The sequence below is a fragment of the Salmo salar genome, chromosome ssa23 (assembly GCF_905237065.1).
Source record: "Salmo salar chromosome ssa23, Ssal_v3.1, whole genome shotgun sequence".
Taxonomy (NCBI): Eukaryota; Metazoa; Chordata; class Actinopteri; order Salmoniformes; family Salmonidae; genus Salmo; species Salmo salar.
Genome location: NC_059464.1, coordinates 22,502,711 through 22,517,710, shown reverse-complemented (window position 1 = coordinate 22,517,710; position 15,000 = coordinate 22,502,711). Strand labels below are relative to the sequence as shown.

Below are 15,000 nucleotides of genomic sequence, written 5' to 3'. Positions count from 1 at the left end.
GTGTGTGTGTGTGTGTGTGTGTGTGTGTGTGCATGCATGTGCGTGTGTAGGGGCACTCAGGAAAGGGTGGGAAACGGGAAAGGTAGTGTGGGTCGGATGTAGGTGTGTCTCACTTTGCTGTGAAACGTAAAACCGTCCGCTTTCCAGCCTCCTACTCCTCCTCCCCTCTCCTCCTCCTCCCTCCTCCTCCCCTCTCCTCCTCCCCTCTCCTCCATCCCTCTACCTCCCTCTAACCCCACTTTGCCAGCCCCCTCTCCTCCACGCCTCTACCTCCCTCTAACCCCACTTTGCCAGCCCCCTCTCCTCCACCCCTCTACCTCCCCCTAACCCCACTTTGCCAGCCCCCTCTCCTCCACCCCTCTACCTCCCTCTAACCCCACCTTGCCAGCCCCCTCTCCTCCACCCCTCTACCTCCCTCTAACCCCACTTTGCCAGCCCCCTCTCCTCCACCCCTCTACCTCCCCCTAACCCCACTTTGCCAGCCCCCTCTCCTCCACCCCTCTACCTCCCTCTAACCCCACCTTGCCAGCCCCCTCTCCTCCACCCCTCTACCTCCCTCTAACCCCACTTTGCCAGCCCCCTCTCCCTCTCCGTCGCTCAATCAGTGGAGTGATGGTGGTAGTGGGACCCTGTAGAGGGAGGAATGTGAGTAGTTTACTTGCAGCCTGGTAGACCTAGTGTTAGCCAGGCGCCTGTTGGATGGATGACTAATCTAACCATAGGTGGCTCATGTCACAACTGTAAACACACACTAACACACACACACCAAACAGATTTTGGGTTAATTGTTGTGAGTGGTGCTGTTTATTCTCCAGTAGACCAAACACAGTTGTGTTTACAGATATGGTTGCTCCAGGAAGTACAGTATTGCAATCTTTTACGGGTCTACTCTAGACCAGGGCTCTCCAACCCTAGCTGTCCAGGAACAAGGTCGGAGAGCCCTGGTTTAGAGGACACACGGTGACTTGTCCCACGCACTACAGACAGACAGCAGTTCGAGTGGGAGCCGTCAGGCTGATATGGGAAGAGGAGCTGTGTTTAAACTCACACGGACTACCGGTACGTTTACAGACCTCTTTCCTTCAAGAGAGAACATAAACCATTATTGGGTTGACTAGAGATGCTATATAATCTCCGTAATCTATGTGATATGTATACCCCCGCTCATTTCTCTTCTTGCTCTTCCATGGCTGTATTCTGCTACAGAGGTTTTAGTCTGAGAGAGAACAGGAGGCCTGCAGTGTTATGCCTGACATTTATTGTAAGCACACACACACACACACACACACACACACACACACTCCATTATTTACAGTTCTGTGCATTGATACAGGGCCACACTAACCTATAGAGCCCTCAAACTCAACTCTGGACGTTGAAGACAGTTCCACAGCCTTTTCTTTCTTCATTTCCCCTCTCTAATCAGGGACTGATTTAGACCTTTAGGTGTGTGCATTATCAGGTAGAACAGACAACCAGCAGGCTCTGGACCTCGTAGGGTAAGAGTTGAATAACCCTGGTGTTAGAGGGTCACGCATGTGGACATGATGTCTATAGTATACAGGACATTTCTGGTTTGGTATTGTGATATGGTGGTATTATGGTTCAGTTGCTATGGGGCTGGGGTTGAGCCTATGCGTTTGTTATGGTATGGATTCCTTCTCTATACAGAGGCTGTGTTCTGTTGCGTAGAAGGTGAGTTAGCTCCTGAGGCTTTAGCTCCAGTATTACCGCCTTACATAACTAGACTTAGCTCCTTGCATGTTGTCTACGCCAACCTTCATATAGGCCACTCAGACTTCTAAGAGTGTGAGTGCGTGTTTATAATCTAAGTGGCATCATGCCCAGGCTGATGTGTTTCCCCTTAAACAGCCACCTGGTCTCCGGCTGCTGGTTGTACTGGTTACGTGACAGCATACACAAGGGGATGGCATATGGCAAACACACACACACACACAGTCACAGCTGGTGTTTGAGGCTACTGGTTGTACGGCTAGATGATAATGATACACTTGCGGGGTTTCTGAGGCCTCAGGGCTGTCATTAGATATGTTAGTGTAACAGACTGGACTGGCTGTGCGGGCAGCGTATTTGTGCTTGCCATATGCGGTGCCCTTTGTGCTTTCTGTAGCCAGCGTGTGTGATAGGAATAATGATGACGATTCACTTGAACTGCCCTCTGATCCTCTGATCTTACTCCCCTGTCTGTGTGTGTGTGGGTGTCTGATCGTGCATGTGTCTTTCCTCCACAAACAGTTTTAGAGTGGTCTTGAACTCTTGATTATAATTCCAGGGTGTTTAGCTGTATGTTCTAAGTGTGGGTTTCAAGTTGACGTTTCGAGTGTGTGCTCTGTGGAATTCTGTGTGTGGGCATCACACATAAACATCAGACAGCCCCTTCTGTCTCTCTGTCTCTCCAGTCTCTCCCTCTCTCTTCGCTTTGTCCCTACCATCCTTGACAGGGCCTCATCTCTCCGTCTCTTCTCTTCACTGTCACACTGGCCCCTCTGGCCTCAATACTGACTCTCTCTCTCTCTCTCTCTCTCTCTCTCTCTCTCTCTCTCTCTCTCTGTATCTCTCTCTCTCTGTATCTCTCTCTCTCTCTCTCTCTCTGTATGTCTCTCTCTCTCTCTCTCTCTGTATCCCTCTCTCTCTCTCTCTCTCTCTCTCTCTGGGGGTGGGGAGATATTCACTGTTTTGGGGAACAATGGTTCTTTTGATGCGTCTGGGCTCTTTGTGCCGCTAACGAGCACTAATAGTCCTCGGGGTAGAGAGAGAGAAAGGGATGGAGGGGGAGAGATGGAGAGAGGGGAGATAGAGGGAGAGAGAGAGTTAGTTCCTCACTTCTTGTGTATCTCTCAGCTACTCCCGCCCTCCCTCCTTGTCATTGGCTGGTTATTTAGTTGACAGGAGACAAATGTTACAGAGGCTTTCTGGGGCTGCATATCAGACTTCGTGATTCTATTGTTTGGATGTAGTCTTATCCAGCAAGAGGCGGTTAAGAGGCTGTTATAAGGCTGTTAGTTCTTATCCTTCTCTCTGACACTCTCTCTATCCTGTTTACATACAGAGGGCTGGAGAGGAGAGGGTCACTGCTTAATAACTGGAGAACAATACTGAGGCCGCTCACACTATAGCCGGGATTTAACACCCATTGTCTTGATAGAAATAGAAGCTCACACTTGCTTCTTTGAGCACGCACACACACACGCACACACACACGCACACACACACACACACACACACACACACACACACACACACACACACACACACACACACACACACACACACACACACACACACACACACACACACACACACACACACACACACACACACACACACACACACACACACACACACACACACACACACAGTCTTGTCTTATATCTCCCTCACTAACTTCAAGCATTGGCTGTCAGAGCAGCTTACCAGTCGCTGCAGCTGTACACAGCCCATCTGTAAATTGCCCATCCAACCAACTACCTACCTACCTCATCCCCAGTATAGTTTTTCTGCTCTTTTGCACACCATTATTTCTACTTGCACATCCTCATCTGCATATCTATCACTCCAGTGTTAATTGCTAAATTGTAATTACTTTGCCACTATGGCCTATTTATTGCCTTACCTCCTTACTTAATTTGCACATATACAGATTTTATATTGTGTTATTGACTGTACGTTTGTTTATCCCATGTGTAACTCTGTGTTGTTGTTTTTGTCGCACTGCTTTGCTTTATCTTGGCCAGGTCACAGTTGTAAATGAGAACTTGTTCTCAACTGGCCTACCTGGTTATTAAATAAAGGTGAAATAGATTTTTCATTTTTTTATTGTTCAACTAATCTTGTGGGGACACAACGTTCAGTCCCATTCAAAATCCTATTTTCCCTGACCCCTAAACCTAACTCTAACCTTAACCCTAACCTCAAAACCTAACCTTAACCCTAACCTTAACCCTAACCTTAATCTCAAAACCTAACCTTAACCCTAAACCTAACCCTAAACCTAATTCTAACACTAATTCTAACCTTAATCCTAAACCCCCTAGAAATAGCATTTGACCTTGTGGGGACTAACAAAATGTCCCCACAAGTATAGTTAAACATGTCCATGTGCATACACACACACACACACACACACACACACACACACACACACACACACACACACACACACACACACACACACACACACACACACACACACACACACACACACACACAGAGAGAGACAACCGTTGTTACAACACTGTATATGTACATAATATGACATTTGTAATGTCTTTATTCTTTTGGAACTTCTGTGAGTTTAATGTTTACTGTTCATTCTTATTGTTTATTTCACTCTTGTATATTATCTACCTCACTTGCTTTGGCAATGTTAACATGTGTTTCCCATGCTAATAAAGCCATTTAATTGAGAGGGGTAGCAGGCCCTGATCTCTAGCCCAGACAGAGACAGTACACTCTTCCCTTAGTGACAGCTGGCGCTCTGGTGCTCTGAGCCTCTGATATCGGGGCCTGGCGGTAAGGACGGGTGGAGAAAGGAGGAGGGTATGAGGAGAGGGGAACGAGTAGAGAAATAGAGGAATGGGGTGGGGGTGGGGGGAGGGTGGGGGGAGTCATCAGCTTTCAAAGGGCCTCCAGCCCTACTTTCCAGACCAGGTCTTTGTCCTACAAGGTAATAATACCATTATAGCACCAGTAGAGGAACGCCCAGCTGGCCCGACAGACGGCTCTATTCTATATACTGTTCTTTATGCTCTATACTATAAAGCCCTGGGATCTGTGTGCTGCTGGGGTCCTATGGGGTCTCGGGTTTCCCGCCTAAAGCAGATATAACATGATGGAAGCAGTGTGCTGGACTCCCCAGTCCCCATGGGGTCTGGCACAGGAGCAGGTGGAAGATCAAATCATTTGATCTCTGAGCACAGCAGCTCAGCCTCAAAAGTGGCGTGTTGGGTTCCCCCTCCTTATGAAGAGAAGACTAACAGCGTCCGCATGCTTCCCAGCCAAAACAGTTCGGAACACTTCCTGCATATATTATGACGACGTTTTGTGGTGTTTTGGTTCGTTTTGGTCTTTGGCAAGGATGTTTTTCGGCTGTTCATGCACACACAACACATTTCTCGAGGCAAGCTGAAGTCGGTACCCGAAGTCTACGATTGGTCAACATTAGGGATTCTTCAATTAAGTGTGTGTTGTCATTCAAGGAGAGACGAATCATTTTCATGCACATTTTTTCACTTGAGAAATACTGCACCAAACAAAATCAATGACAGAAAATCAAGGACTGACCATCCATGATATCAAATGTATAGTTTTAACCATGTTTTGAGGCTATGCAGTGTTTGTTGACATTTACGTTGTTTACAAACATTGGAGTAAAACAAGCTTATATCTTGGGTTCTGATGGGGTTGGACAGTTGATCTAAGCTAATGAGGCATTTCTAAGTTATATTCTTCAAGAATCAATGGGTATGTGTCATTCATTTATAAGTCCAAAAATTGATGTAGGATTATAGCATTAAGGCTTAGAGGTCAGGGGTAAGGGGAGCTGGAGCAAGGACCTCAGAGGCTGTCTTTTGCAGGTGCCTGTCTGTAAAGACCCCTGGCCCAGAGGCTGTCCTATCAGGTGCCTGTGTGTAAAAGGCTGGACGTTTATTGGTGTGAATAAAATCTCTCAGAGCAAGCACCCTGCGCCCCCTGCCCTGCCTAGCCCTAACCCTGGCTAGCCCTAACCCTGGCTAGCCCTAACCCTGCCTAGCCCTAACCCTACCTAGCCCTAACCCTGCCTAGCCCTAACCCTACCTAGCCCTAACCCTGGCTAGCCCTAACCCTGCCTAGCCCTAACCCTGGCTAGCCCTAACCCTGCCTAACCCTAACCCTGGCTAGCCCTAACCCTGGCTAGCCCTAACCCTACCTAGCCCTAACCCTGCCTAGCCCTAACCCTACCTAGCCCTAACCCTGGCTAGCCCTAACCCTGCCTAGCCCTAACCCTGGCTAGCCCTAACCCTGGCTAGCCCTAACCCCGCCTAGCCCTAACCCCGCCTAGCCCTAACCCTGCCTAGCCCTAACCCTGCCTAGCCCTAACCCTACCTAGCCCTAACCCTACCTAGCCCTAACCCTGGCTAGCCCTAACCCTACCTAGCCCTAACCCTGCCTAACCCTGCCTAGCCCTAACCATACCTAGCCCTAACCCTGCCTAGCCCTAACCCTGGCTAGCTGGCTGCCCTTTCACTGCAGGAGAAAAGAGCCCATTCACACTGTACAGTGCTCTGCTGATGCTGCAGCTTGTCTCTCTCTCTCTCTCTCTCTCTGTGTTTGTGTATGTGTGAGTGACATCAGCAGCTTGCACAGACAAAAACCCTCCCAAACACACTCATACACAGATCAGCTATGGCGTAGAATTGAAAAGTACAATTGAAAATGAGAGCAGAGAGAGTAGAGGAGAGGGAGAGGAGAGGTGAGGAGAAGGAAGGAAAGGAGAAGAGATGAGAGGAGAGATTGTAGCTGCTATGCTAAAGCTGTTCAAGTCATTGGTAGTACAGTATTTCAGGCTTGCACTGATCTCATGTGATCTCTTAACCCTTAACCCCTGACCCCTGATCCCTGACCTCTAACCTTGCAAAGTGGAATAGCACACTCCTAAAGAGTTCCTCAGGGTCCACACATACCGTACCTTAATGCCCACGTAGCACACACACACACACACACACACACACACACACACACACACACACACACACACACACACACACACACACACACACACACACACACACACACACACACACACACACACACGTCACCAAGTGCAGGGCCATATTTAACCCAACGTTCTCTCTAAGAGAGAACAGTGGAGTATCTGTCTCTCGCTCTGTCACTTGACTGAATGCTATTAATGCATCAATGCTGGTAACAGCCAAGCAGCTAAACAACATGTTGTATATAATATGACAGTGTGTATGGCCATGGGAACCCCCACTAATTGTCCTCCACCAGCCCCCTAGCCGTTCTCAGAGGTCCAGTCTCTCTCTCTCTCACACACACACACACACACACACACACACACACACACACACACACACACACACACACACACACACACACACACACACACACACACACACACACACACCCGCTGGCATTGACGGGTCAGATCAGAACAATGCCACCGGGCTAGCGGAACTGGTGCCCAGCCACCCATTCTTCACACAGCTCCTCCTCCTGCCACACACACACACGCACGAACGCACGCATGCACTCGCACACACAGATACATGCACACACGTACACACAGCTTATCAGAGCAGACCAGCAACCAGGCCCCCAACTGCCCTGGGCTCAGATAGGTCCCTGATAACACAGTTAATGGACCAGACATATTAGAGCTGTGGTACCTGTGTGAATCGGGTTGCAAGGGAGTTTTAACCCTTTGTTCTAATACGGAACTGGAGCTTAGCTAACGATTGGATTAGCAGACCTTTATTATGTCATCAATAAGGAGCAGATAGAATGTTCAGTTCGTCAGAAAGTTGTCAGGTAGCCTCCTGAACTCTTTCACCCCCTCCTTTTGGACCTCTCCCTCTATCTCTCTCCCTGTCTTTTTCCCTCCCTTTTACTTCCCAGTCTGTCCAGCTTTCTCTCAAAGAGCCCTGTCACGAGTACACACGCACGTACACACGCACGCTAGTGGTGCTGTTTGTTCACCCGCCCGCAATTGCTAACAACCCGTCCGCAGCCACCAGACTATTTGTGATAAAGTGACGATCTGAGGCCCGCAGCCGACCCTAAATCGCTAATATAGAAAATGCGCTGTAGGCTACAGTCAGAGACGGCAGAATTCGATGTTGTTGTTGTTGTTGCTGCCTGATTTAGATACAGTATGTTTCTGCTCATAATTTCTCATTTCTAATTTCTAATAGTCAACTTGTGTATAATTAGATACATGCAGCTTCTCTTCTTTCATTATATGGAGCCCTAGAAGACTAAGTAAACCCATTAATCAGTAGAATGAACGCTTTAATCTAGTTTACATCGGTAAAGTTTTCTGTCAGCTGGATGAGCTTTTTGTAGTGTTGTTTTTGATTAACTTCACCCCTGATTCAGAGGGGTTGGGTTAAATGCGGAAGACACATTTCGGTTGAATGCATTCAGTTGTGCAACTGGCTAAGTAGCCTCTTTTCACTTTCGCAGCGCAAAGAAGCTTAGGGACCGGCGAAAGCAACGAAAAACAATCGGAAAAAAATATTCCGTACAAAATCAGTTTGACCGGTTGTAAGGAAGTAGAAAGCTGGGAAAACGACACTTTATTTTTCTGATAAGATCTCAGTGGGCCTTGGATGCATATTTGATGTGGTTGAAAAACTATCAGCGTTTATGATGCTGATAAGATAGCACCTCCACAGGCGGTATCTAACTGAGCGTTCACATTCTTTCAAGATGTTCCCGAGTAAAAATGTTGCCTTCACTTGGTGTATCATTTTACTGCAAGAAATCCTTCATTTTGCAGGAGTTAATATTAAGGCTATGTGAGAGGACAGACCTACTGTCTGTCCAGATGTCGGATTCGATTTAACCCATCTGAACAGCAGACATCTTGAACCGCCCTATTTGCAGTCCCCATCTTGTGACTTTTAAATGTGTATATCGCCTCACAATCATCACTGCTATCATCTTCTTTTACCACTTCATCAGATCTTTCCCAAACATTACTTTTCTCTCCCTCTCCCCATCTCTTTATTTTCAGCTCTCCATTTCGCAGCTTTTCTCTTACTAAATGAATCTCCGACATTGTCCTCTTTGCCTCTGTGGATTGATGTGAACTTTTTCTGCCCATTCCCAAAAGCATTTGGCGATTGGCATGTAGGCTATTTGGCGAGCGTACAGTTAGGCCATGAAGTTTAGCCTTACACACTAACGCTGAGCTGATCCATCTTCATGCAGAGGAGAGACAGAAAAGGAGGAGGAGGAGGAGGAGAAGAGGAGGAGGATTGTAGCTTTAATAGACTAGCAGGGCGAACAGGGTCAAACCCTTTAGTCTCTTCCCCTCCCCCTCTATCCTTGACCCCTGGCCCCCTGTCTCCGCAGTCAGGGCTGGTATGACTGAGACAGCGAGACACAAGAGGAAATCCTCTGTTTAGAGCAGATCACAATGCTTCTTCCTCTCGTCTACACCTCCCGTCATTCACCCTCATTCACCCCCATCCTTTCCTTCCCCTCCCTCCCTCCCTCCCTCCCCCTCCCTCCCTCCCTCCCTCCCTCCCTCCCTCCCTCCCTCCCTCCCTCCCTCCCTCCCTCCCTCCCCTAGCCATCAGAGTGTAGTTATAATCCTGCCTGGGTCTAAAGCCCTGTATAGTGCCACTAGAGTTTCAGAGAGGAATCGGTCCTCTAATTGGCAGCGGCAAAATTAACCACAAAGCCAATCAAACAGGCGCCAGCTGTAATCTCTCTCATACACACACACACACACACACACACACACACACACACACACACACACACACACACACACACACACACACACACACACACACACACACACACACACACACACACACACACGCACGCACGCACACACGCACACACACCTACAGGCCTGCGGTTGGTAATTGTCCATATTGTTGTCAGTAGATTAAAAGTTGGATATTGGAAATATAATTGTGTGTAAACAGATTTCTCTCCCTCTCCCGTTCTCTTACTGTGCTCTCTCTCTCTCTTTCTCTCTCTCTTTCTCTCTCTCACGCGTGTTCTGCGGTTTCCCTCTCAGTCTAGAGGAGAGAAGTGCGTACAAGAATCCGATAAGACTAATAGAAACTTTCCACTGAGCACCACCACCACTCTGCTCGTAAAACCACCCACGTCCCTCTTCCCTCCTCTCTCCATTCTCTCCTCTGTCTCTCTCTCCCTCCTTTTCCCATATCTCTGGATGTGACCCCATGAAAGATCTTTATTTAATTCACTCAAGTCCAGCTGGGCTCTCGCCAGCAGCCCTGCCACCTCTTTCTTTCTTTCTTTTTGCCGCTCCCTCCGTCTCGCCCTCTCTCTCACTCACTTTGGGGGGGATGGTATGAAGAGAATGCCTACATACCAGGCTGCTCTCATAGAGATGGCATGGTGGGCAGGATAATACAGGACTGGCATCTCAGCCAGATTGCTCAAGATTGACTTCGAAACTGGACGTCTGTCCATGTCCTGAGAACGTCAGGAAATGCCTTCAGAACCGGCCACTATTTATTTATTTTATTTATAGGGAACAATGCACATTAACATCAATAATGCAACATCCATATAAATGTGCCGGGTTAGCCAAAAGCTAATTTGCACCCGTAGTCCCTGGGCAGATAAGGGCTTTTACACCTCCACTATACAAATACTCACTAAAACAATACAAAATACAAATACATTACATCCAATAATATATAATTCTAACAACAACAACACTATCATCAGCTGTTGTCTTACATATGAGGACCCACAGATACAGTAACTTATGTGTGAAGAGGGCACGACAAAACCTATTCCCCCTCAGGAGACTGAAAAGATTTGGCAATGGTCCACAGATCCTCAAAAGGTTCTACAGTTGCACCATCGAGAGCATCCTGACTGGTTGCATCACTGCCTGGTATGGCAACTGCTCGCCCCCCCCCCTTATGCTGCTGCTACTCTCTGTTGTTATCTATGCGCAAGTCACTTTAATAACTCTACCCACATGTATATATTACCTCAATTACCTCCACTAGCTGGTGCCCCCGCACTCTGTACTGGTACCCCCTGTATATAGCCTCGTTACTGTTATTATACTGCTGCTCTTTAATTATTTGTAACTTTTATTTCTTATTTCTTTTAGGTATTTTTCTTAAAACTGCATTGTTGGTTAATGGCTTGTAAGTAAGCATTTCACTGTAAGGTTTACACCTGTTGTATTCGGCGCATGTGACAAATAACATTTGATTTGATGTGTAAAGGTTTGGATAGATTTGAGCCAATTTAAATGTAAAAATACAATCATCAGTGCAGCTTCTCAAGTCCATGGGCATTGCATTCCAGTGTATTGTAGCTCTAAATGAGAAGGCCGATTGACCGATTTGACTGTGTCGAAAAAGGGACAACGCAATCCCCTCTTGGGGCAACAGTGAGCATTATTACCATCAAATAGGCTTGGGTTTTGCTAAGGTGTCGTGGATGGGGGTGGCGGATGGCCGTAATCCCATGACTCCATAGCCGAAGGTCGCGTGTTCAATCGCAGTGGTAGACACTCGTTTTTTATTTCAACCCTATCCCATATCTTAACCCTTAAGTTAACCAGTTGGAGTGAATGCCTAAACGTCATGTTTAATCCTATCCAAAAGCTTTAACTCTTAACTTGACCATTCAGAACAATGCAGAGCAGGACGAGCAACCCACGGTGTCAAAAACACTTTGAAGTTTGACATTTGGAGAAACATGGATAAACATCAGAATCTGAAGTTAAATTGATAAAACGGTGATATCTTGTTGGGCATCTACTGGGCAGAGAGAGGGAGTGGATACAGCATGGACAGAGAGCCTTTTATTAACAGGCATTCAAGGCAGAGAGGAGACTGTCCGACATCAGCCTCTCTCTCTCTCTCTCTCTCCTCTTTATCCCACTGCTGCCCCCTCTCTCTCTCTCTCTCTCTCTCTCTCTCTCTCTCTCTCCCCTCATCTGTTTTTTTAGTGTGTCACCCTCTTGAGCTTCCCAGCTCTTTGAGTGGTTTAGGTAGGTTAGTGAAGGTCAGCACAGTGTGTGCGTGTGCGTGTGCGTGTGCGTGTGTGTGTGCGTGTGTGTGTGTGTGTATGTGTGTGTGTTTCCCACGTTTGTTAAGCCCATGACCTCCTTTCACTCCTCCTCATTAGCATGTGAATCCCCCCTCCCGCCGAGGACCCGGCGAGTATGAAGGGAGAGAGAAAGAGAGAGAAAGAGAGAGAAAGAGGGAGAGAGTCCTCAGAATGGGATTGGCTGTTTACCATATAGATCTCTGGAAGTCTCACAGGGTGTGTGTTTTGAAAGTAAGCTCAACTGAGTGTTGAGATAACTCTCTACATGGGTGTCAGAGACCTTGCCTGGCTACCCAGACTGCTTGCTTCGACCAAACGCTATGCCACGCCCATGGCATCTCCCCAGTCCCTCTCTCCCCAGTCCCTCTCTCCCCAGTCTCTCACTCCTCAGTCTCTCTCCCCAGTCCCTCTCTCCCCAGTCCCTCTCTCCCCTGTCTCTCTCTCCCCTGTCTCTCTCTCCCCTGTCTCTCTCTCCCCTGTCTCTCTCTCCCCTGTCTCTCTCTTCAGTCTCTCTCTCCCCAGTCTTTCTCTCCTCAGTCCCTCTCTCCCCAGTCTCTCGTCCCAGTCCCTCTCTCCCCAGTCTCTCATCCCAGTCTCTCTCTCCCCTGTCTCTCTCTCCCCTGTCTCTCTCTCCCCAGTCCCTCTCTCCCCAGTCCCTCTCTCCCCAGTCCCTCTCTCCCCAGTCTCTCTCTCCTCAGTCTCTCTCTCCCCTGTCTCTCTCTCCCCTGTCTCTCTCTCCCCAAGTCTCTCTCTCCTCAGTCTCTCTCTCCCCTGTCTCTCTCTCCCCAGTCTCTCTCTCCCCAGTCTCTCTCTCCCCAGTCTCTCTCTCCCCAGTCTCTCTCTCCCCTGTCTCTCTCTCCCCAGTCCCTCTCTCCCCAGTCTCTCATCCCAGTCTCTCTCTCCCCAGTCTCTCATCCCAGTCTCTCTCTCCCCAGTCTCTCATCCCAGTCTCTCTCTCCCCAGTCTCTCTCTCCTCAGTCTCTCTCTCCCCAGTCTCTCTCTCCCCTGTCTCTCTCTCCCCAGTCTCTCTCTCCCAGTCTCTCTCTCCCCAGTCTCTCTCTCCCCAGTCTCTCTCTGCCCAGTCTCTCTCTCCCCAGTCTCTCTCCTGTGTCTCTCTCCTCAGTCTCTCTCTCCCCAGTCTCTCTCTGCCCAGTCTCTCTCTCCCCAGTCTCTCTCTCCCCAGTCTCTCTCTCCCCAGTCTCTCTCTCCTGTCTCTCTCTCTCCCCTGTCTCTCTCTCCCCTGTCTCTCTCTCCCCAGTCTCTCTCTCCTCATTCTCTCTCTCCCCTGTCTCTCTCTCCCCAGTCTCTCTCTCCCCAGTCTCTCTCTCCCAGTCTCTCTCTGCCCAGTCTCTCACTCCCCAGTCTCTCTCTCCCCAGTCTCTCTTTCCCCAGTCTCTCTCTGCCCAGTCTCTCTCTCCCCAGTCTCTCTCTCCTCAGTCTCTCTCTCTCCTGTCTCTCTCTCCCCTGTCTCTCTCTCCCCTGTCTCTCTCTCCCCAGTCTCTCTCTCCTCATTCTCTCTCTCCCCTGTCTCTCTCTCCCCAGTCTCTCTCTCCCCAGTCTCTCTCTCCCAGTCTCTCTCTGCCCAGTCTCTCTCTGCCCAGTCTCTCTCTGCCCAGTCTCTCTCTGCCCAGTCTCTCTCTGCCCAGTCTCTCTCTCCCCAGTCTCTCTCTCCCCAGTCTCTCTCTCCCAGTCTCTCTCTGCCCAGTCTCTCTCTCCCCAGTGTCTCTCTCCCCAGTCTCTCACTCCTCACTCTCTCTCCCCAGTCTCTCTCTCCCAGTCTCTCTCTCCCAGTCTCTCTCTCCCAGTCTCTCTCTGCCCAGTCTCTCTCTCCCCAGTCTCTCTCTCCCCAGTCTCTCTCTCCTGTCTCTCTCTCTCCTAGTCTCTCTCTGCCCAGTCTCTCTCTCCCCAGTCTCTCTCTCCCAGTCTCTCTCTCCTGTCTCTCTCTCCCCAGTCTCTCTCTCCCCAGTCTCCAGCCACAGTTGCTGTGTGTTTTTGCAGGTGAACTCTCTGTGTACTGCCCTGTACCATTCAGCTGACTAAAGAGACAAATAGTGGAGGGAGAGAAAGAAAGAGGGAGGGAGAAGGAAGGAAGGAAGGAAAAAGACACATATAACTGACAGAGTAGACTGACGCAGTACAGTAAACTATCAACAGGAGGTTGTTGACAATGTAAACAAAGGGTTTAATGAATGTCCTGCTAACCACTAATCAGCACACACTGTGTACCAGAGTAGGCTTCTCTCCACAGGTCACAGGTCAGTTGACTGCGTGTGTTGCGTGCTCAGGTGTGTAGTCTGAGAGTTGTCCCAGGTGTGTGTTGACCTGTGTGTGTGTGTGCAGTCATGCTGCCAAGCCTGGTTCTCCACCGGTCCTCAGTGCGTCCATACCAGCGTGGATTCTACTGCAGCGACGTCAGTCTGCGTTACTCCTACAAGAACTCCACCATCCCCTCATCCGTCCTCACTGCTGTGGGGCTCATTGTGCCCATTGTGGCCGTAAGTCTGCCCTACCACAGAGCACTCTGCCTGGGGAAGGCTGGGAGGAGAGAGGGGGTACGCCTGGAGGTCTAGAGGTCTGCATGGTCAACTGGGTCAGACAGAGTGACCATATTAGATGAAAGATTTAAACAGTGGGTTAGGTTTGGTGATTAAATCACTATCCCTGGCTGATTTGAGCTCCAACAACCGTCACTCTTCTAGACTCAGACGACCATGTTGGACCAACCTCTGTTTCTCTCTCCTCCTTTGCTATCCCATGTTCCCCTGGTGCAACCCGCCCCCTCCCTCGACCTCCCGTTTGTGTCCATGTCACTAACCTTATGTCTCTCTCCCTCCCTCTCTCCCCTCTCCCTCTCCTCTCTATCTCTCTCTTTCTCTCTCTCCCGCCTGTCTCTCTCCCTCCTCTATCTCTCCTCTCTCTCTCTCTCTCTCTCTGTGCAGCTGGCCTGCCCTTCCTGATAATAGAGTCTAGCACCATACGGCCGTACCAGAGAGGTTTTTACTGTTCTGACGAGTCCATCCGGTACCCATATAAAAATGGAGACACTATCAGCGATGCTGTGCTCTGTGCTGCTGGCATTCTTATTGCCATCCTCTCTGTAAGTCTACCTGTCTTACTATCGCTCCTTTCCCTCACTTCATACTCCATACTCATCCCTTCGTCTGTCTGTCTGTCTGTCTGTCTGTCTGTCTG

At 49.1% G+C, this 15,000-nt stretch overlaps 1 protein-coding gene across 2 annotated transcripts in view; it reads left to right on the top strand.

Moving 5' to 3' along the window:
* The window catches only part of plpp3 (phospholipid phosphatase 3), a 49,046-nt gene that overhangs the window by 12,349 nt on the left and 21,697 nt on the right, over positions 1-15,000 (top strand). The window contains exon 2 of one of the 2 annotated variants that reach the window (XM_014169241.2): positions 14,149-14,303. In XM_014169241.2, the coding sequence (XP_014024716.1) occupies positions 14,149-14,303 (155 nt within the window). Of the gene's footprint in view, positions 1-14,148; positions 14,304-14,747; positions 14,906-15,000 lie in introns of both variants that reach the window. The other variant, XM_014169240.2, reaches the window with a different exon arrangement.